The 23,597-nt window shown below is 44.3% G+C and overlaps 2 protein-coding genes across 2 annotated transcripts; both read left to right on the forward strand.

The window, feature by feature from the left end:
• Nucleotides 1-1,713: 1,713 nt before the first annotated feature.
• LOC309537292 (phospholipase A2 inhibitor NAI-like) lies at nt 1,714-9,550 on the forward strand. The gene is made up of 5 exons (XM_082232120.1): nt 1,714-1,972; nt 2,425-2,541; nt 5,896-6,045; nt 7,132-7,275; nt 9,079-9,550. Exons 1-5 carry the CDS (start codon nt 1,924-1,926, stop codon nt 9,294-9,296), a joined length of 678 nt encoding a protein of 225 aa, XP_082088246.1. The 5' UTR covers nt 1,714-1,923; the 3' UTR covers nt 9,297-9,550.
• Nucleotides 9,551-13,363: 3,813 nt separating this feature from the next.
• Nucleotides 13,364-20,739, forward strand: LOC309537312 (phospholipase A2 inhibitor gamma subunit B-like). The gene is made up of 6 exons (XM_082232158.1): nt 13,364-14,056; nt 15,615-15,715; nt 16,332-16,448; nt 16,638-16,790; nt 18,930-19,070; nt 19,798-20,739. The coding sequence occupies exons 2-6, from the start codon at nt 15,667-15,669 to the stop codon at nt 19,944-19,946; spliced, it is 609 nt and encodes a 202-aa protein (XP_082088284.1). The 5' UTR covers nt 13,364-14,056; nt 15,615-15,666; the 3' UTR covers nt 19,947-20,739.
• Nucleotides 20,740-23,597: the final 2,858 nt, after the last annotated feature.

Below are 23,597 nucleotides of genomic sequence, written 5' to 3' on the forward strand. Positions count from 1 at the left end.
TGGCCACATGACCTGGAAAGCTGTCTGCGGACAAGTGCCGGCTCCCTTGGTCTGAAAGTGAGATGAGCGCCGCAACCCCATAGTCACCTTTGACTGGACTTAAACGTCCAGGGGTCTTTGACCTTTATTTTTTTAACCAGTGGTTAAGTACACACCATATAGTTAAAGGGCACACACACAAACACACACACAAAATCCTGGGAACTATAGCTTAGCCATCCCAGAGCTACAACTCCCAGCACCCTTTAACAAATTAAAGTTCCTAGGATTCTTTGTGAGATTCCTGCATTGCAGGGGTTTGGACTAGATGATTCCTGGATTCCCTTCTGACTCTGTGATTTAGAACTCCCTGATTCTATGATAATTGTGCATTTTAAGCACTGAGGTTTAAATGTGGAAAAGTTTCCCTAGTCCTGCATATTTGGCCTGCACTGCTGCTCATCAGTTAATATTTCTTTTCCCTGCATACAAACCTGGGCAAAGTGCAAAGGACATGGAAGAATCTATTCTATGAGGACCAGGGTGGATGGAACTGCATTTCTGGTTTTCGGATAACTTGGCCTTCCCTGCCCTGCCCCCCCCCAAACCCCCAGTTCTTCTGCAAGGTAGCATTCAGTGCATTCACATGTGAAGAATATTGCATTAGTTTTCCTGATTATAGTGGTAGTGTTCCTGTCTTATTCAATAATGCTCTTCTCAGCACTGGAACTTGTCGCATTATGGCACTGTGGCATTTTATCCTGAATTTCAATGGGCATGCTATGGTGCAACAACAAACATCATTGGACGACATTGCTTTTTTCACTCTTTCATGTTTCTGTCCCCCCATGAAAACATCAGAAAGGAATGCTATGCTGATATAGCACCTCCATTAAAAAAAAATACTCCCACAACTTTGTGAATTAAACAAATTCATTTTTTTCTGGAATAAACCTTGCAAACTACATTCCACTGGTTTTCTGGGCTTTTACGGCCCATGAAAGCTCAAATATAATGTAGAAATAAACAGCTGCGGAACAGAGTGACAAACTGTAGTTAAAAGTGTATTGTTGATCACTTCTCTCTCTCTCTTTAATAATAATAAATTTAATCAATGTTGGCTGGTGTGATGTGGCCCACCATCACTGCGACATGGTTGAAAAACAAGGACTTCTGGGAGCTCGTGGGAACTATTCACATCCAGCAGCAAGGTATTGAGTCTCAGATGTTCTCACAAAGAGCAGGGAGGGCAGGGAATGGTTCTTAAAAAGTCTGGACTGAAGTATAGCAAAAAATCACAAAACTGGGCTTGTCCAAAAGCTGGCTGCAGTGGTAGTAGTCATAGGAGCCAACTCCTAGGGGCTGGGGGGGGGGTCTTCACCTCTCAATAAAATATTTGAGGGGCCCACACACCCCATGTTAATGGATGTTGCCATTGAAATGGTGTGTGTGTGTGTGTGTGTGTGTGTGTGTGTGTGTGTGTGTGATGTGATCAATTTTAATTTTATTCAAATTGGCACCCCTGGTTGTTGTTGCATATTTCTCACATTCACTTGGAAGTGACCCTTAGGTGTCTGGCAATGCTCAAAATGTGGATTGCATTGCACGAAAATAGAGAAACATTGGTATAGATTTCTCAGTTGACTTTCAACTTTGGCAGCAGGACAGAGAATAGGATTATTATTATTTTTAAGTGCCCTTGCCCTTTCTGAGAACTGTTTGCTCAACTTTGTAGAACACCCTCAGCTGAGTCACACAGAGCCAGTGGCTTCACTAGATTCAGAAGAGCACTTTGTGCTTTGAAAGACATGGTCTGTAGCCCACAAAAGCTTCTGCCCTAATAAACTTTTTTTTTAGGTGTCATAAGCCTCATTTTTGTTATAGGAACCCCCGTGGCTACTCCTCTAGAAATTGTCGGTCCCAGGCCAGGAGACCTCTAGAATCATGGAGACCCCACTGCCTATCTTCCTCCTTTCAGTTTTCATCACTACAGGTGAGTAGATAATACTAAGAAACCATTGAGGCTAATGGGTTTACAAGCCTTCCAAGAATAAATTAATTGCTACATCTCTTAAGAAAGGTCCATAAAAATAGGCTGTGTAGACATCATACATTTAGAGGGTGCTGGGAAATGTAGTTCTGTGATGGGGAAACTACAGTTCTGAGAGTTATTTGGGGGAAGCGCACACTTAAAATGTGCTTACATGCCTGCCATTTTTTTTGCAGTCTGAGATATTTGAGATCTGAATGATTAGTATCTGTGCCAGTGTATAGCCATAGGGATAGTATTGGCACTGTGTCACATGAAGAGTTGTTCGTACATTATATTCATCGAGTGCACAGTCTCTCTCTGCACACACAAATAGTTGAGCTGTACACTGTATAGCAATCCACATGCCATGTCTAACACACCCAGGTGATACTTTTTCTTTACCCTGTTTTTAGGGGCCTCTCTGGAGTGTGAGATTTGTGAGGGCCTTGGGCACTCTTGCAGTGGGCCTACGAGCAGATGCCCCCCTGCTTTCGACAGATGTGCCGTTATGCTGTCAGAGACTACAATGGGTAAGTCCATGGCAAAAGCTCAAGGACTGCCTCTTTCCATACAAACCTACCCAGTCCCTGAGATCATCTTCTGAGGTCCTCCTTCATGTGCCTCCTCCTTGAGAGGTCTGGAGGGTGTTGTCATGGGACTGCCAAGGAACGCCTTGGGGGGAGAAGAGTCAGAGCGGGAACAGTCAGAAGGAAACAGAGAGGAAGTGATGGAAGGGGAAGAAGGAGAGAGCCAGGAGGTGGGAAGGCTCTTCCATGCTGAAGCAGAGCCCCAGCACCGCACAGGGAGTTCAGGAACAGACAGAGAGCCTAAGCCTGTGCCTTTGGCACAGTAAAGGAGAGGGTTAAAGCGCAGGGATCAGAGACATCCCATGAAGCTCCCCTGCCTTTTCTGTTGGAGGAAAAGCAGGAGAAGACCACTCCCCGAATCTGAACCGGACGATTCGGATGCATGATTGTACTATGCTGCTAGTACATATGTAAAAGAAAGAACTATAAATATCTCTCTGAGTGAGCAGAGGGTGCTTATTGCGAAGAGCATACACAAACCATCACAGGTGTCAACACGAGAACGGGCCTTTTCTGCAGTGGCTCCCCATCTGTGGAATGCTCTCCCCAGGGAAGTTCGCCTGGTGCCTTCATTACACACCTTTAGGCTCCAGGCAAAAGCGTTCCTTTTTAACCAGGCCTTTGGTTAATCCCATGCCCTTTTAAAATGTGGCTCTTTTGGGGAGGGGGTGTTATTGGGTTGTATTTATTTTGATTATATATACAGTGGAACCTTGGTTCTCGAATGGCTTAGTTGATGAACAAATCAGCTCCCAAACGCCAAAAACCCAGAAATAAATGTTCCTCTTTTCAAATGTTTTTCGGAAGCCAAACGTCCAACGCAGCTTCTACTTGAGTGTAGGAACCTTCTGCAGCCAACTGGAAGCCTTGGTGTTCGAAAGTTTCAGAAGTCGAATGGACTTCTGGAACGGATTAGGTTCAAGAACCAAGGTACCACTACATTGCGGGTTGTTGTTTTAAAAGAAATTTTCTGTGAACCACCCTGAGACCTCCAGGTATAGGGCATAATCATCATCATCATCATCATCATCATCATCATCATCATAATGGCTAGGAAGGAGACTCCGACTAAACATTAGGAACAACCTTCTCATGGTAACAGCTGTTTGACAGTGGAATGGGCTACCCCAGAAGGTGCTGGTCTCCAATCCACTGGAAGTTTTTAAACAGAGGTTGGATGATCATCTGTCAGGGACTCTTTAGCTGAGATTCCTGTAATGTAAGGACTTGGACTAGATGGCCCTTGGAAGTCCCTTCCAACTCTACAGTAATATGATTCCATGGCACTTACTGCCCCCCAAAGGAGAATGAATCCAGAATCTTCTCCCAGTTTCCTCTTGCATAGGATGGACTGGCTTCATTCTTCACACTAACTCCACAGAGTAGGAGTCTAAGCCAATTGGGGCAATTGATTTGGTTTAATTATGAGTGGGGTTATGTGTCCTTGATGCCCCTGTTAGCACAGGATTTCCTTATAGCTCCCTGCATTTCAGAATACAAAGGCTTCTGCTAAGCATGAAACATGGAAAGAAAAGCCATTTCCCCAACTTGAGAGACAATAGCAGTAATTGTAGCCTAGACAGCATGGAGACCGAGACATTCACAGTGGTATAAGTAGAGGGACAAATCTAGTTAGTTTTGGTTTCTGACAATAATAATAATAATAATAATAATAATAATAATAATAATAATAATTTATTATTTATACCCCACCCATCTGGCTGGGCTTCCCCAGCCACTCTGGGCGGCTTCCCCAAAAATATTAAAATACTGTAATACATCAAACATTAAAAGCTTCCCTAAACAGGGCTGCCTTCAGATGTCTTCTAAAAGTCTGGTAATTATTGTTCTCTTTGACATCTGGTGGGAGGTCATTCCACAGGGAGGGCGCCACTACCGAGAAGGCCCTCTGCCTGGTTCCCTGTAACTTGGCTTCTCGCAGTGAGGGAACCGCCAGAAGGCCCTCAGCGCTGGACCTCAGTGTCTGGGCAGAACGATGGAGGTGGAGACGCTCCTTCAGATATACTGGACCGAGGCCGTTTAGGGCTTTAAAGGTCAGCACCAACACTTTGAATTGTGCTCGGAAACGTATTGGGAGCCAATGTAAGTCTTTCAAGACTGGTGTTATATGGTCTCGGCAGCCGCTCCCAGAGCTATGAAACAATATTGTAAGGTTGCACCAAAAGTGTAAAGTGGGCTTTATCCAGTAATGTTCATTCGAAGTGGACCCATTAGATTGTGTGTCTTGCTAAAATTAATGGACCTAAATTAGTCATGTCCATTCATTTCAATAAGTCTACTCTCAGTAGGAGTAACACTGGATTAAAATCCACTGAAGTTAGTGGGCAGCAGTACTCCACAGTACTTCTCCACAGTACTTCTCAGCTGTAGCTGGATGAAAATAATAGAAGGGATAGATTTAAATTATCTGGAGCCTCAGTTCCATGCCACTAACTTCTGCCATCCCAGGTGGAATTATGGCAGTGTCTCCCTCCCACCTTATTAAAAATGTAATTTGACCTTCCCTGCAAGGAACAATACGGGCATTCCTCTTAGATTAAGTTGACGGATTATGCCGAAATGGCAAAAATGTCCGGAAGAATCAGAAATCAAGAAGACTAAAATTTTAATAAGGAACGGGGGAAATTTACAATTTATCTTAAAAACCATTGCAAACAGTTAAAACTGTTAGTAGGATTGGAATAACACTTACAGTTTAATGGTGAATTTTGGACATAATGGAGATGTAAAAGATTAAGAGATGCAGGAGGAAATGATTAACAATAGAACCCACAAAGGGAAAGAGGGAAGTCCAGGAGATTCTTTGGAATCTTGGTTTTTTTGTTGTATGCTGGATATGTAATTTGAAAAACCAAATATTTTTTTTTAAAGTAATTGCTTTCCTCTTAATGACCTGGTGGGCCACCATAGTGCCTTATAAGGAATGCTCCATGATATTACATGGGGCATAGGGGAATGACTTCTTTCCGAGATCCTTGATGTCTTCTTCCATCAGCTGGGACAGAGAGCCTTTCCCAACCTGGTGCCCTTCAAATTTTCTGGACCAACTTCCATCAGTCCCAGGCAGCATGGCCAATGACCAGGGAGGATGGCAGCTGCAGTTCAGAAACATCTGGATCACCCCAGGTTGCAGAAGGCCACAATAGCGAGAACTGGGCTCGATGGACCAATGATCTGATTCACGTGAAGTGACATGACACTAAGGATGCTGAGAAGTAGGGTCAATACCATCATGGTCCTTTTTCAGACATCCTGTTTCCCTTTTGATGCTTACAGGAGCAAAGTTGAAGGCCATTGTGAAGAGCTGTGTGCCATCCAGTACCTGCAACAATGGCGTCACCGTCATCAATATGGGCCAGACAGGAAGAGTAGTGACCCAAGTTTTCTGCTGTGTGGGGGACGAGTGCAGGACGATGACCCCCACCTGTATGTTGTTGCTGCTGTTCTCCTCTTTCCTCTCCTCTCTTTATCTTACTACGTTTAATTAGCTTTCTTTAAAAACAGCAAGCAGCCGAACCCTAAATCTGTCATATTCCTCTGCTCCTTGACTCACACCTCACTCCAGTTTAATGAGCTCACATTTGGTGTACATCATTTATTTATTTGCAGTCCATTCAAAAACAGCAGGGGAATCCCTAACGCACAAGGAGCCCTCCCAATCCTATACAATTAGCTTAAAAAAATCTTTCTTCTTTGCCCCCTGGGAATTGTATTTTTTATTAGAGAAGAACGAGCTCCCTCTATATCTATTGTAAGAACTGTCCATCTTTTTTGGGGGCAGTGAGCATAATCGGGACTTGGGAAAAGGGACATGGGTGACAGCCATAAATGGCTACCATGGGGATGTGGACTGGCAGAAAATGGCCTCCTTGAAGGAGGCATGGTATGACACAAAATGGCAGCCACAAAGGGAGCAGAGAAAGTACGGACCACAAAATGGGACAGACATGCCCCTACTGCCCCATTGAGAGGGAAAAGGATGGGAGGGAGGGAGGCTGTCTGATCCTTGGATCCAATGAAATGTGGATATGTTTAAGGAAGCATGTTCAATGTAGGGGATGCTGAGCCAGTGCAAACAGGAACCAAATCCAAACCGTCTCTCCTGCCTGTGGGTTTCTGAGGAGATATTTACAGAGTCCTTTGGGGGGCACCATAGGAGATGCTGGCAAACACTTTAGCCCTTGTGAGTACCAGGCTGACCACCCCTGCTGTATTTGAACTGATAAACGACACAATTTGAGGTCTAAAGCAAAAACAACTGGTACACCTATTATTAAATTCCTCACCTCTTTCCCAAATTTGTACGCTTGTTTTACAAGACCGCAACATGTGCCAGTAGGCCCCATTAATTTAATACTTGAATAAAATCTTGGAGATGGCCTCTTTCCCCCTCAAATATTCTGAATTGAACTCATAATTGGTGAACGCCTCCACCCCACATGAGGGACTTAGAAACTGGCTGCTCAAACAGGGACTCAAACTGTGTTTTTCTTTCATCCCAAATGTATGCAGTGACGCCTGCAAAGACAAAGCCAAATGGCAAAGTTTGCCCAGCCTGCTATGCTCTGCACAGTCTTGAGTGTGAGGAGGAGGAAGAGGTCAAATGTTCTGGGGATGAGAACTATTGCCTTGACTTGTTTGGGACTACAACTGCAGGTAGCTGAACACATAAGCATATGCAGAAGCAAATCTACACTCTCAACAACTCAGACTGGTCTTTATTCTTTCACTACTTCAGTCAGTACAGCCACATTCTGAAAGGTACCACATACGTCAGAGGTCACCAGCCCTTTTGGACCAGTGCATATATTTTGAGAAAGTGCTGGGGTGCCAGTCACAAAATGGCTGCCATGGAGTAGGCATGGCATAAGACAACCATCCCCAACAACCTTCTATTTACCATGGGAAGTCAGCTACGTCTTGCTGGATTTTGTTATGGTGATCACACACACACACACACACACACACACACACACACACACACGTACACGTTGTTGCTGTCTCATAAAAACAGCAAGCATTCTCAGTACCAGGGACTACATGCAGGTCTCGCTTACTGAACACAGTACATATCCTGGAAATTGTTTGTTTGTTTAAAGAGTGTTCTCATAATGAGCCCACGATTTCCATTCATTCCCATAGGAACATTTCTAATTGGGGATTTGTCCAATATCTTCCCATGCCCCTCTCTCCATGGTTTTTTGCTGAAATGGCTGCAGCCAACCAGCAAGAGAGAGACAAAGGAAAAACTGATTTGTCTGATATCTCCTGCTCTCTCATTTGTTCAGTCTTCCTCCCTCCCTGCATGTCTGCTGCCCAAAATGGCTGCTTCTGACCAACGAAGCACAAACAAGCAAGGATGTAAAGAAGTGGGCAAACTCTTGATGTTTGGATATCTGAATCTGCAGAGTATATAGCAAGGGTTAGTCATAATTATTTACATTCCAGTAAGTGAATTTTCACGTAGTGTGAGGGGATAGCGGAACCGGAGTATATACAAGATAGACACACCATTCTACTTTCACAGAAATTATTTAGAGGAGCACCTGCACTTTTGCTCCATAACTTTCTTTCTATGAGGGCTAGATACTTCTTTTTTAAAATAAATAAATAAATGAAAGCTGGTTTCCAAGCTGTTACCACATAAAATAAGGTACATTCTTAAGAGACTACACCATAAGATGTTACATCAAAAACAACCTGTTACCAAAAATGTAAAAGAATTTTGTTTTGTTATGAATACCAAACAAACCCATATTTCATCAGGAATTGCCATCCTGTCATATACATAACAAATGGCCATGAAATGGAAGCAAAATCCATAGATTTAGCTACACCCAAAGATATTCTTCATTTATGAGTCAATTTTTCAGAAAGAATGATAAACATTACTTTTACAAACTATTAAAACAAAAACAAAAAACTGAAGGGCTCTTTCCAGCCCATGATATGGCCAAACGAGCAGCTACTAATAAAATTTTTTTAAGTGGTTTACATATTCAGTCTGTATTTGACCCATCAAAAATTGATAAACAACACAATTTGACATCTAAAGCTAAAACTACCAGTACACCTATTATTTCAGAAATTTCCTGCCTCACCTCTTCTCCAAATTTGTACGCTTGTTTTACAAGGCCACAACAAGTTCTAATCCTTGAATTAATGTGGAGGGGGAAAGATTTTGGATGGCACTTTGATGACATCATGCAGACTGGGCAATAAATTTGCATGCATGATCAGTGCACAGCCCACAACAAAGCACTGTGGAAACAGAGTGTGATAGCCTCATCCCTCTCTGCCACACACAAGATCAGGAAAAGATGGATCTCCTAGATCCCTACCTCCTCCCATCTTCTCTCAGTCAATACTGTAGAAGATGGGTAGGTGGTTATCACAGTTCATCATATATTTCCCTGGTATTGATTGTTGACTTGGATCTTCTGCAATCCTCTCTTTTAGGAGCCTTAGTTGTTATGACCATCATGAAGGGCTGTACGAACTCTGCAACCTGTCGGAAACTAAATGAGCATTCCGGCTCTTTCTCTGGGATCAGTGTTGTCGCCTTAAGCAATTGCAAGCCAGCTAACAGCTCTGGAGGCCACGGGATCGTTCCAGGATCATTTGGACTATTTTTTGCAATCCTTGCTGGGCTCTGGTCTGTGATGCAGCTTCCATGATTTTGCCCCGTGGGACAGAGGCTGGGCTGTCGTGACATTCGCTTGGGGCTCTTGGAACCTATGAGGACTGTAGGCTTTTCAGAGGAGACAGAACCTTCAGCCTACACTAGGGATGGGGAGCCACACTTGTGGGGACCAAATGTCTCCTCTTTCTATATTAGCCTCGGGACTCCCTCCAGGTCACATCCCTCACCAACTGTGTTCTGTAACCTTCTCTTCTCTTCTCTTCTCTTCTCTTCTCTTCTCTTCTCTTCTCTTCTCTTCTCTTTTTATTAAAGATTTTCTTGGGTTACAGAAGTACATACAGTGGTACCTCAGGTTAAGAACTTAATTCATTCTGGAGGTCTGTTCTTAACCTGAAACTGTTCTTAACCTGATGCACCACTTCAGCTAATGGGGCCTCCCGCTTCTGCTGTGCCACTGCTGTGCGATTTCTGTTCTCATCCTGAAGCAAAGTTCTTAACCCGAGGTACTATTTCTGGGTTAGCGGAGTCTGTAACCTGAAGCGTCTGTAACCTGAAGCGTCTGTAACCCAAGGTACCACTGTACATCATCTCTAGTTTCAGACCATAAAGTCTTTTTTACAGATCATTTATATTTGATGTGAGCCTTTGATGTTGTGTGCGGTATAAGGTTGGGGAACAAGATAGGTGGGGAGAGAGAAGGGGGGAGAGAGAAGGGGGTGGTAGTCAGTTTTTATTCTTTTACATAATGTATGCGTGAGGTTTTGTGTCCGTGTCATGTTGGGTAGGTTCTTTTTCTGTCCATTTAATAATTTTCATTGGCAGTGGGGGGGGGGCAGGCCTGGTTGGGTGACCTTCACTTGATTGCATTGGGTTTTGTTTGTGAGAGGGTGGGTTTTTTGGGTCAAGTTAGCCATATCAGTTTGCATGCTGTCAGTGGGTTTATGTTGTTGGGCTGTGTGTAGCAAAGGGGAGCCTCACCAGGGTGAAAGCATTCTTTTTTATTTGTCCCTGTGTCTGTTTCAGTCCACACCCAGCCCAAAGTGCACACCAAGATACCCAAAACATTACTAAGTTCCTCCTCTGGGCTCTGAGCCCAACATCCCGGATCCCACAGACAAAGGTACCATCAAAACTAAGCCCATTAGTGTATCAAAGCAGGCATATAGGAGCATCTATGAGATCATAGCTATAGCAACGTCCAATTAATTGAAGGGTCACCTTGCCAAGAGGGCTTAAGCACAGCTTCCAGAGCTGTTCAGCTTTGGTACAATACAAGCCTTCCCTTGCCTGATTCAGATATCACTTTAAACAGCCTTGACTGTCTCCAAAGAATCCTGGGATTTTTGCTTTGTTAACAGTGCTGGGGGTAGTGCGGAGCTACCGTTTTCAGAGGGCTTTGTCCGTCAATCCCACTTCCCAAGGAATTCTGGGAACTGCAGGGCAATTGCTGTGCCTGCAATTTGCAGATAACTTTCTCAGGAAATAACCGTGGTAGGCGATGAAGTTACTGGGCATACCAACACATTGCTGGGCCTGAATGGTATTGTTATAAGAAAAACTGCTCCCTTTGCCTTGTGGGGTATTCCAGAGCCCATGCAGAGTCCTTAAGTGAGTTCCCTATCAGTAGGAGAAAATAGCACAGGCCAACCAGAGTATATTGAAAAGCAAAGCGGCTAGTAAGCCTGATCTTTCTTCATGGAACTGTTGCAGCAGGGTCCCCACTCACCACATGCAGGAGGGGGAGAGAACCCTGAACAATGGTCTGCAAGCCCTTATCTAGACTTTTGAAATTGCCCATGCTGTAGCCCAAGACCACCCCCTAAAACATCATACATACATCACAGAAGGAAGCGGTCTACAGCAGAAACCCTGTTTGCCAGAATACCTGATAATGGTCACTCACTGCATTACCAGGGCAGCCTGGCCATTCTTTTGTGATGCTTAATACTTTAGTTCCTGGATCCAGGTCACAGGCTCACTCTATTCCTACACAAATATGCCCTTAAGACAGGATTTGCAAGCAAAAAGACATTGGGAAGTCTTTCCCCATTTGCCTCCCTTACTGTAGAGGAATATTTGAGGTCACTGGGAGAGTCAAAATGGCTTCAGGATAGCTCTCCCATACTATTTCAGACACATGGTTCATATATTTAGATGTGTGCATTTATGAATATTTATTCTACACTTGAGACCTTAAAATTCTTATAACAGTATCCACTTGAGAGTTTTTTTAAAAAAACTTCAGATGTGAATATTGTCAATATGAACTGCCAATTCCATAATGCCTTTATATAAATCATACCTGGGATACTGTATACAGCTGGGGGTCACTGCATTGCACGGCACTACAATGGATGCCAACCATAAATTAAAGAACAGAGCCTTAACAACAAATAAATAGGTAAACATCTGCTTAATGATTCATTGCCGGTAAATTCCCCTGGTTGATGATTTTGTCATATGCAAATATGCATTATGCAAGTTTCGGGTTGCACAACTCAGTATTTGACTTTGCAGTGCTCTGTTGCTTTACAATTTAATTATGGGTCTATGATACCAATGTAAATATTTTTAGCCATTTTAGGGAGATTAATGGCACAATGTGACTGAAGGGCAGAAAGGACGATTAAAGCCATTGTCATGGGCCCTTCTCAGGGTGATCCTATTTTTGCAGACTATGGGCACATCCCTATGCACATATGAGCCAACTCCTAGGGGCCAAGGTCCCTTCACCCACCATAAAATATTTGAGGGGACAAGGGGGGGGGCAAAGTTGATCGGCATTGCCATTCAAATGGTGTGCATAAGCCACCATTTGAATGGCAATGGGGCTTACTTGCCCCCCAATATTTCATTCATGTTGGAGCCCCTGCTTTTGTGCATCCACCGCACATTTAAAGCAGAACTTCCCAAGGAATCCTGGGAACTGTAGTTTGAGAGGGATACTGGGAGCTGTAGCTCTGTAAGGGGGAACTACAGTTCCCAGGATTCCTTGGGGGAAGTCATGTGCTTTAAATGTTTATTGGATGTGCTTTAAATGTATGGTGAGCAGGTGTGAGCTGGTGGCAACTGACCAGGAAAGAGATCTTTTGGGTCATGGTGGACAGGTTAATGAAGACTTCGATCCAGCAATTGACAGCTGTGAAAAGGAAGAATGCCACCCTACGGATTGTCAGGAAAAGGACCAAAACTGCCAACAGTGCAATTCTTTCATTCAAATCTATGCCATTGCCACACTTGGAATATTGTGGCCACGTCTCAGAGTATACTAGAGCTGGAAAAATGCAGAAAAGGGCATGCAAAATTATTCAAAGGCTGGAGCAACTCCCCTAGGATGGACATTTGATGACTGTCATTGAGTGAGAGAGGCGAAAAAAGGTAGATAAGATGGGTGTGTGATAGCATACCCCTCAAGTGTCTAAATTTTCCTGGGACTTCCCAAAATTTGATCCTGATTTGATGTCCCATTTCCCCCCTCCAGCACAACCACTAAGCTCGGGGAGGAGGACGAGCGCATATTTTGGTGCCATGAATCAGCTGGCTCCAGTGGGCTGAGCACTGCACCAAAAGACGCATGCGTTTTGGTGTGGTGCATTCACGCAAGCCAAAAGACCCACATATTTTGGTGCAGTGTGTCTTGACTTTCATCAGAGTAATGTTGGAGGGTATGGATAAGAGGTTCTCTCTCTCTCTCTCTCTCTCTCTCTCTCTCTCTATCTATCTATCTCTCTCTATCTCTATCTCTATCTCTATCTATCTCTATCTCTATCTCTATCTCTATCTCTATCTCTATCTCTATCTCTATCTCTATCTCTCTATCTCTCATAGTACTAGGACAGGTGATAGTCCAGTGAAGCTGAATGCTGCAATATTCAAAACAGAGAAAAAGATGTAGTTTTTTCTCACAATGCAGCATTAAAACTATGGGGTTCCATAAAATGAGGTGCCTGCCAAGTTGGATGGATTTAGAACGCGATTATACAAAAACATGGAGGACAAGGCATTGGGTGGCGACTAGTCCTGGCTATATGCTTTCAGGATCAGTGAGAGTGTGCCTCTCTGAATGCCCTTTGTTGGGGAACAACAGCAGGAGAGGGCTACTGTGCTCATGCTTTGCTTCTGCGCATCCCCCAAGCATCTGATTGGCCACTGTGGGATACAGAATGTTGGACTGCATGGGCCATTGGTCTGATCCGTCAGGGCTCTTCTGATGTCATTAAGGCATTCTACAGCCTCAGTACTGTGACAGAAAAAGTCATGCTAGCAGGGAGGTGATGGGAGTTGTAGTCCAAAACATCTGGAGGCCAGCAGGCTGGTGACAGCTGCTCTAAAGACCCCCACAAAGTCCATATGTGTCACCCAGAATTGGCCTAGAATGGAAGACGAGTTGGGATGCTGCTTCGCAGGTGGTATTTCAGGGCAGCCCAAACCACACAGACAATTTTTCAGGTGGGTTTTGCACAAAGGTAAGCCTTGCAGTCAAGTCACAGCTGTCCGGGTGAAGCAAAACGAGAGCACGCCAAGGAGTTTTTCTATCTCCTGATGCATCGCCTCATGCTCTTCCTGAAAAGAACAGCGGGTTCCCACCCAGAAATTTATTTCTTATTTCCTTCTTCGTTGAGATGGAAGGGAGTGTCCCAGCTGGGTGATGGATAGCTGGGAGGAGAAACTGAGGAGGGAAAAATGACATTGCACCTCTACTATAAATAGCCCAAGGAATGGTGCACATTCACTCAGCCTACGCAGTTGACCTTTGGCAACGATCGCCTCTGCTGCAGCTGCTTGGAGCCCCAGGTAAGATCATCCTTCCAAAGAACAACGGGACCGGCCTTATACTGAGCCAGACCATTGGCCCATCTCTCTCAGTGTTGCCTACACTGGCTGGTTTCAGCTCTCCAGGCTTTCAAGCAGAGGTCTTCCCTGGAAATGTTGAGGACTGATCTTGGGGCCTTCTTTGTGTTTTTCATGCGGTCTACCACTGAGCTTTGTCTCTCCCTTTCTTTTATATCCTTCCTTTTCTCCAAGGAACTCTTGGTTCACCCCCACCCCCCACATTTTATCCTCACAACAACCCTTTGGAGGTAGGTTAGGTTGCATGGGTTACCAGTTTGCTACCAGGCCAGGTTCAAGGTTATTGTGTTAAATCACAAAGCCCTAGAAAACCTGGGCTCAGTTTGGTCCCAAAGTACCTTAAGGACTATGTGATTCCTTAAGTTCAAACCTTGATCTTTAAGGTCTACTGTTGGCCCACTTTGGGTGGTCCCACATGCCAGCTGGCCTTTAAAGTAAGGTAAAGGGACCCCTGACCATTAGGTCCAGCCGTGGCCGACTCTGGGGTTGCGGCGCTCATCTCGCTTTATTGGCCGAGGGAGCCAGCGTACACGTTCCGGGTCATGTGGCCAGCATGACTAAGCCGCTTCTGGTGAACTAGAGTGGTGCACGGAAACGCCATTTACCTTCCCGCCAGAGCGGTACCTATTTATCTACTTGCACTTTGACATGCTTTCAAACTGCTAGGTTGGCAGGATCAGGGACTGAGCAACGGGAGCTCACCCCGTCGCAGGGATTCGAACCGCCGACCTTCTGATTGACAAGTCCTAGGCTCTGTGTGTGTAAAGTCCCTTCACTGCAGAGTTCCCTGCCAGCATCTCTGTCTACTTTCAAATGTCTGCTGAAAACCATACTGTTTAGATACTCCTTCTGAACGTGAGGTTCTTTGCAAGCACCTTTTATGGATGTGTTTGGTGTTCTTTCTTTCTTTTTTTTCATTGCAGCATTAGGTTTTTAGGCTGCATACCACCTTGGCTCTATGAAAGTGCAGTCTATAAACAGTTAAAGAAACAAACAAATTCATGGGGAGAAGGCAAGGCAGTGCTGAGAGTGCAGGGGGATCTCTGGGCAGCAGCTCCATGGGCTGCAAATTTGGAGCTTCTCCTGAATTGTGGCTGCTCTGCCACATCACAGCAAATGCAGCTCCAACCACCAGGAGGGGGCCACCATTGCCCTATGCTCCCATGGATTTAATAAGTTGGTTTTTTTTTAAAAAAAGTAATGGATCTGGGTGTCACTACTGAGGTGTTACTGCTGTGAAGCACTTTTCACAGGATGAAAAGATCGCACAAAAAACCTGGTGGGATTTTATTTCTTAAGCTTTGGACAGCATTCACCATCCATGCCAGTTCAGGAAATGTGAGTGTCTTGATTTATAATGGTATGCTACCACTTCTCCTTCTCTGGCACAATGTAATGCTCCCCTGCTGTAGTTTTTAGCTTCAATTCATTATGCTTCAACTAAACTTTTTTTTTTTTTTTAAAGATGGTACATAGAGTTTATTTCTGATCTCCCTTCTAGGCAACTCTGGTGAACTGAGTATTTTGCACCTCTTTGTAACAGAAAAATCACCATGTGGTCTCTCCTTGGCTGCTTCCTCCTCGGTGCTTTCCTAGCTACAGGTGAGGAGATGTCTTACCAGTTTATAGAACTGTTCTGGGTTCTGGATTCTGCAAGAGTTGGTAGCTCCTGAGATAACAACAAAAGCCAATGCTTCTTTTTCCGGAGTCAATAGATTTGCTGATGGCATAAAACTAACATCTCAACCCATTCTGAGAAATTTGTGCAAGAAACTAGCCACCATTCTGAATATTTTGAATGTTATTCCCAGGTGGGATGGAGCATGGAATGGGACCAGAGAGATGGATAGCAAACCTACAAGTTCTCAACCAACAGCAGCAATGAAGTGCTCTCCAGATATTCCTGGACCCCCAGCTTTCATCAACCCTAGTCAGTTTAGTAATTGATCAAGAATGGAGTTGTAGTCCAAATCATCTGGAGGTGCCCTATTCCAGATCCACCTATGTCATGAAATATTTGACTAAAACAAAGCCAAAACACATGCCTTTGCTTGTGTTCCTCTCTTCTACCCCTTGCTTTTGCCAGATTCTTCCTCCTTTGTCATTTATCTGTGACACTCTGTAAAGTGTGGATTGCATAACAATGGCAAAAATAATCATCTAAATTGTGGGCACAATTCTATGAATGGTAAAAACAGCTAAGTGTTTGTTTCTCCAGGTACTTGTCTTCAGTGTGAGGTGTGCTATGGTGGAGGCAGCAACTGTACTGGTGAAATGAAGACTTGTGGTCCTGGTCAAGATACCTGCATTATCAGTCTGATGGAGTATTCACAACGTAGGTATTCTTGAGAGTCTTGGGCTGAGATATCACATAGGTGCTGTGCTGAAAATTTCATATGCTGAATATTCATTGGGTGGATGCGGATGAAGCAAAAACTATGTCTGTGTAGAAATTTATTCAACATTATCAGGAGGGGGGGGGCTATTCTTGACTCAACCTTTCCCTTCTCAATCACCTGTGCAGCTCCCACAACAATCACATTTGTTGCTAAGGACTGTGGCTCATCCAGCTTCTGCAAAATTGGTGTTGAAGAGATAAATCTTGGGAGTGGAATGCAAGTGAGATCAAATACCGTCTGCTACAAGGAAAATCAAAGTGGAACAGTCTCACTTCCTGGTATGTACTGTCTTGTCTATAAGATCTAGAAACTTGCATGGCTGCCCTCTAATTGTGACCCCCTAGTTCTCCAACATAGCTACAATTCCCAGAGTGGTTTAACAGTCTGTTCCTCTTCTTAGGGAAATCTGAGAACTGTAGCTCTGTGAGGGGAGTACAGAAGTTGCCTGGCAACTCAGCACGCTTAGAAACTACAGTTCCCAGGACTCTTTGGGGGAAGCCACGACTGTTTCAAGTGTTATGATACTGCTTTAAATGTATAGTGCAGATGGGACCCTAGATTCCCATAAAGAATAATGGGCTCAGCCCATTATGTAGGAGCAGCCAATGTTGAACCCTATTGACACCAACATTGCTGCCACTTATCAAGATGGTGGCAACAAGGTTGGGATGGTGCAGGTATACCTGCACAGACCCAACCTCACCACAGCCCTGACCCACCAGCCCTGCACAGTACTAGTAAGCATCAGCAACAACCATATAGGGATGATGGCTCCACATCAACACCCTCCCACTGCAGCCACTTCTGCTTATAAGCCTTACAGCCTTGGAGCCATCTTTAAGAACTCAGCAGCCACAGTAAGCCTCCTTTCACTGAACCGAGAACTGACTGGCAAAACAGGAACTCAACTTCCTAGCGGAATTAAAATAAAATTGCCCTGTGGAGTTAAATTTAATAGACTGGGGCATCACACTGAGACAGATTTCTAATTTGCCAATACCCTCCGATCTGAATGCTCTGCCCCCTAACCCCAGGGATGGAGAAACCGTGCCTCTGCAGTTGAAGTTGGACTTCAACTCTCATCAGCCTCAGTGGGCATGGTCAATGGTCAGAGATGTTAGGAGTTGTAGTCCAGCAACACCGGAAGACCCCAGGTTCTCCACCCTGGCTGTAACTCTGTGCTTGTTTGTTGTCACTTCTCAGTGGGGAGGGAGCTTTAGTCCATGCAATCTTAAGAACATAAAAAGAGTCCGCTGGATCATGATAATAGCCCATCTAGTCCAGCATACTTACAATCACCAGCTAGGTGCTTGTGAGAACCCCCAAGGACCTGAACACGAGAGCACTATCCCCTCCTGTGGTTTCCAGCAAATGGTATTCAGAAGCTCTGAGGATGGATATAGAACATAGGCATCATAGCTACTGGCCACAAAAGCCTTGTGGTCTATGAATTTATCCAATCCTCTTTTAAAACCATCCAGGTTGATGGCCATGACTGTCTCCTGTGGCAGCGGGTGGCACTGTGGTCTAAACCACTGAGCCTCTTGGGCTTGCTGCTCAGAAGGTCAGCGGTTTGATTCCCCACAATAGGGTGAGCTCCCTGTCCCAACTTCTGCTAACCTAGCAGTTCGAGTACATGCCAGTGCAAGTACATAAATAAGTACCGCTGTGGTGGGAAGGTAAACAGCATTTCCATGCACTTTGGTTTCCGTCATGGTGTTCCATTGTGCCAAAAGCAGTTTAGTCATGCTGGCCACATGACCCAGAAAGCTATCTGTGGACAAACGCCAGCTCCCCTAGGCCTGAAAGTGAGATCAGTGACGTAACCCCATAGTCACCTTTGACTGGACTTAACCATCCTGGGGTCCTTTACCTCCTTTACCTTTTTAACGGTGCTGCATGAAAAAGTGCTTCATTTTATATGTCCTGAATCTTTCAAATCTTCAAATGTTCTGAATCTTTACAAATTCAGAACATTAATATTTAGTATTTAGTTCCTCTGGCGAGAAGCCAAGTTACAGGGAACCAGGCAGAGGGCCTTCTCGGTAGTGGCGCCCTCCCTGTGGAACGCCCTCCCACCAGATGTCAAAGAGAACAACAACTACCAGACTTTTAGAAGACATCTGAAGGCAGCCCTGTTTAGGGAAGCTTTTAATGTTTGATGTATTACAGTATTTTAATATCTTTTTGGAAGCCGCCCAGAGTGGCTGGGGAAGCCCAGCCAGATGGGCGGGGTATAAATAATAAATTTATTATTATTATTATTATTATTATTATTATTATTATTATTATTTTTCATCAAAAGAGCTGAGGATAATGAAAAGAGTTGCTTCTTCCACAGCCCCCTATTGTTTCAGAGCTGAGGCCAGGCACTGGTAACAGACACCTGATGGCTGACCTTCCATTTCTCTCCATAGTGCTGCCACCACCAGACACCAAACCCAATGGTCTCCAGTGTCCTGGCTGTGTTGGGATGTTTTCCACCAAGTGCAATGCAAAGCCTGTTGCCTGCAATGGAGAAGAGACCAAGTGCATCAGCATTGCTGGCAACGTCACAGGTAGAGAGATTCAGTGTTTTCAAAATTGTCTTTCCATCATCCTGATCTTCAAATGTGCTGAAGAGTGATCCCCATGGCAACTCCATAACCACCTGGTTTAGGTAGGCTGCTAACCCAGCAGTTCAAAAGCACGTCAAAGTGCAAGTAGATAAATAGGTACCGCTCCGGCAGGAAGGTAAACAGCATTTCCATGCACTGCTCTGGTTTCACCAGAAGCGGTTTAGTCATGCTGGCCACATGACCCAGAAAAACTGTCTGTGGACAAACGTCGGCTCCCTCGGCCAGCAAAGCGAGATGAGCGCCGCAACCCCAGAGTCGTTTGAGACTAGACTTAACTGTCAAGGGTCCTTTACCTTTACCTTTTTTAGACTAACATGTGGGTTAAAGCAGCTATTCTCCAGTTTTCATGCTTCTCCAAATTTTGCATAGAATCCTCAGCTTTTTTAAAAAAAAATACCTGTAAAGTATCTGTAAAATTCATACAGATTTTTTTTTTTTGAATTTTAATGCATTGAAAAAGATCTGCAGAATGACACAGAAACAGGAAAAAAAAGCTTATGAATACACGAGATAATAACATGAACCAGAAATTGACTGTCACCCATCCTTTGCTAATCCACATTTTCTCCAAAATTTCATTTTAAAAGGGTGGTGGCAACTATAGTGGGCAGAGAGAGCTGTTCATTGCAGGCTTGATACTGACCAACATGTTGGCCATTTCTTGCAGGGGTTCAGACCATGGATGTTTCCTTAAAGGGATGCGCTAATGAGGCTTCCTGTGCCATGCTCAAATTGGGGCCGATAACGTTTGCAGGAATCAGTAGGAATCCGGCTACGGCTGAGTGCAGTGCAGCTGTTTCCACCAAAGCTCGTTAACCAGCCGACTCTTACATCGCAGAATGTCATTGCCGCACCACATCTTTCTTGTCTAAATGGCTTGCCCTTCTTCGCATGCTTTATTATTGATTAGTTGATTAGCTTCTCCCAAAATCATATCAAATCAAAAAATAAATAACTGAAGAACTTGATTATAAATAAATCCTTGCAGTGCAATACCTGTGTCCACCACTTGAGGCAGCATATGCTCCTTTAGAATGAACCCACCAATATAATAGAGAGGGAGATATTTTATGTATGGCAGTTTAAACTCTTCCTTGAGTTTAAAAATCAAGTGGGTAAATGACCAGATCAACAGGGAATCACATTGGATATTCTCTCTGTGTGTGCGAGATTCATTTGTTCCAGAAACAGAGAAGAATACAGAAGTTTTAAGAAGCAGCAGAATGCTGAGATTGCTTCGTCTATGCCAGGACATTTTCTGTGGGAGCTTTTTCTTTGGACATGAGCAGTGTGACCAGAAGCACTGATAACAACAGTTTTGTGTAACTTGTTGTGAGTCTTTTGCTTATGCCTTGTGATGAGAGAAGCAGAGTGAGTGTCTTGGACTCTTGTTGGATTCTAAACCTGCCTTGACAGTGGTGAATGTCTGTATATCTTTGCTACCAATATGCTTTTATGCCTGTCAAGTAAACCTCTACACTTGACTGAATCTTTAAGGCATCCATGAGTGTTTATTGCCTACTTTGTGTACCTTCAACCCCAAAGATGCTTCCAAGGAAGGAGCTACGCTGAGATGTAACCCTGCTGGGTATGGATACCGACACACACACACACACACACACACACACACACACACAGCGAAAGTGATGCTGGACCCAATCCTTCTAAATCATCCATCAGAGGTTGATGGATTGATCCAACAAATCAAAGGTAGCCATGAGACTTAATAATAATTTATGGAAGGCAATGTCCCAACTTAAGAGGGAAATATTTTCAGTGCAAATTCTCTGCAACAAAATACTGGTGGATTGGGGAGGGCCACTTTTGATTATAAAATGTGCATCTGAACATACGCAAGATGTACTTTCTCAAGAGTAACAAAATGTATGTGTGTGCCAAATGTCCTTAACCATGTGCAGAGTGTCTTTGATCAGGTATGATCCGGCCAATGATAAGCAACATCTGGAGAGCTGGTGGTTAACCACCTTTGAGATAGAGGCTTCCATCGTATATCAAAGGGTCTCCAAGGTGGGCTAACTGGCAGTGGTGGGCATGTGTGACAACAGCAGCACTCCAATCAGTGTCAAAAGGCTCAGGGAGGCCGTTTAAATTTCCCACAAGTCCCTGGGCTAAGATATGACACCACAGAGGCATTATGGGAAATTTAAATGGCAGCTCCCAGAACCAACTGCCTGGTGCTAATGGCAGGAAGATATTTTGAAGAAGTTTGCTCTGCTCTGCTGGAGAACAAAGTTCCTGGTAGGTGAACATTGCTGACATGAAAGAAAACCGCCAAACTGCAGACAGATAGGCATTGGAAGCCTTTTGTGCTGGGACTCTTCAAAACTGATTACGAAGAGGAAGCAAAAGGTAAATAAAAAAAGTGGAGACCAAAGGAATTTACACCACCAGCCCTACACCCCTGTGGGGATTACTTAGAGCAACAGAGGTGTGTACAATTATTCAGGGATGTGGAGAATGTGGATAGAGAAGATGGCTTTAAACCATGCTTTACTCAGAGTAGACCCCATTTACTCAGAATAGGCCATCAAATAAAGCTGAATGTCGGCAGATGCAAGGCAGACAAAATAAAGTCCTTCTTCCCATGGCACTTATTTACACTATGGAATTTGCTCCCACAAGATGTAGCACCAACTTAGAGGACTTTGGAAGGATCAGATGATTTAATGGGCAATAAGGCACTCAGTGGCTTCAAGTCACAATGGCTGCGCACACTGCCAGAACGGTATGCCTCTGAATACCAGTTGCTGAAAACTGCAGGAGCAAAGAGTGCTGTTGCACTGAGGCTGTCCTTGCAAGCTTTCCACAGGAATCTGGTTGGCCACTGTGAGAGCACGATTCTAGACAAAATGAGCCTTTTGCCTGATCCAAGCGGGCTCATCTTACATTGTTATAACAATCCACTTAACACGCTAACTCTAAAACCTGGCACAAACAAATGCTAACTGGGGGGAAAGATGTGGGTGGCATGATGAAAATACAATAATGAATGCAGGCTACAGTGGTACCTCAAGTTACAGGTGCTTCAGGTTACAGGTGCTTCAGGTTACAGACTCTGCTAACCCAGAAATAGTACCTCGGGTTAAGAACTTTGCTTCAGGGTGGGAACAGAAATCGTGTGGCAGCAGCGGGAGGCCCCATTAGCTAAAGTGGTACCTCAGGTTAAGAACAGTTTCAGGTTAAGAATGGACCTCCAGAATGAATTAAGTTTGTAACCTGAGGTACCACTGTATTGCTTTTTGATCATCAGAAATGGACTGGAAAAGGTGGGGTGGGAGGTTTCAAACTAGTCCAGCATTCTTTTTAATATCCTGCTCCCAAGAGACAGATTTTGAAAAAGAGCAATGAATGAATCCACCAAGCCAACTATTTCCATGAACACAGAATCATAGAACTGAAGAGCTGGAAGGGACCACATGGGTCATCTAGTCCAACCCCCTGCAAGGCAGGAATCTTTTGCCCTATGTGGGGCACAAACCTATGACACTGAGATTAAGAGTCTCGGAATCTACCGACTGCGCTATTCCCCCAAAGCACAGTGATTGGAGAACCTTGATAAAATAATTCTTTCTCATTGAACGCTAGACCTGTCTATCAAAATGATTTATCTCCTCCTCGCTCTTTCTTCACTCAAGTTGCATCGGGGCATTTCTCTTGTAGTCAGCTTGCTTTCGCTTTTAATAGCCACCACAACAAAAAATTCTGTGACTTCTGTGAATAGTGTGGCATGAAGCTTTGCGGGGGGTAGTTAATCACTGCAACTCAAAGGACTTTGCTGACATTGTGATCTTATTTGATCAAGTAAAACACACACACACATACACCACAATTCACTTCTGTGTCATATTTCACACAGAGCCAATGCACGGCTATGGAATCCAGCTTGTAATTTCCTTAGCTCCACTTGGAGCTGTCTGTGGTCCTGATTTTTTGTCTTAGCTCCTACACACCATTTGTCAGAGCTTTCCTCTGGAACATAAGTACATAAAAAGAGCCTGCTGGATCATGCCAATGCCTCACCTAATCCAGCATCCTGTAGCCAACCAGATGCCTGTGTGAAACCCACAAGCAGGATTCGAACACAAGACAACTCTCCCCTCCTGTGGTTTTTCCAGCAACTGGTATTCAGAATCATTGCTGCCTCTTACCATGAAGGAAGAGCAAAGCCATCATGGCTAGTAGCCATCAATAGCCCTCTCCTCCATTAATTTGTTTAATCCTCTTTTAAAGTCGTTGTTTTTCCCCTGTGGAAGTGAGTTCCATAGCTTAACGATCTGCTGCGTGAAGCAGTGCTTGGCCTAAAACCTGATCTAAAACAGGATAAGCAATGCCGGCTGCACCCAGCGAACCCACCCAGTCTGTTAGCCCATAATAGACAGCACTCACCACCATCCAGAAGCAGGATTTCAGTGCCAATACTCTTCAGCTACAGCTGTTTCTTTAATG

The sequence above is a fragment of the Podarcis vaucheri genome (assembly GCF_965113315.1).
Source record: "Podarcis vaucheri genome assembly, chromosome: 7".
NCBI classification, from domain to species: domain Eukaryota; kingdom Metazoa; phylum Chordata; class Lepidosauria; order Squamata; family Lacertidae; genus Podarcis; species Podarcis vaucheri.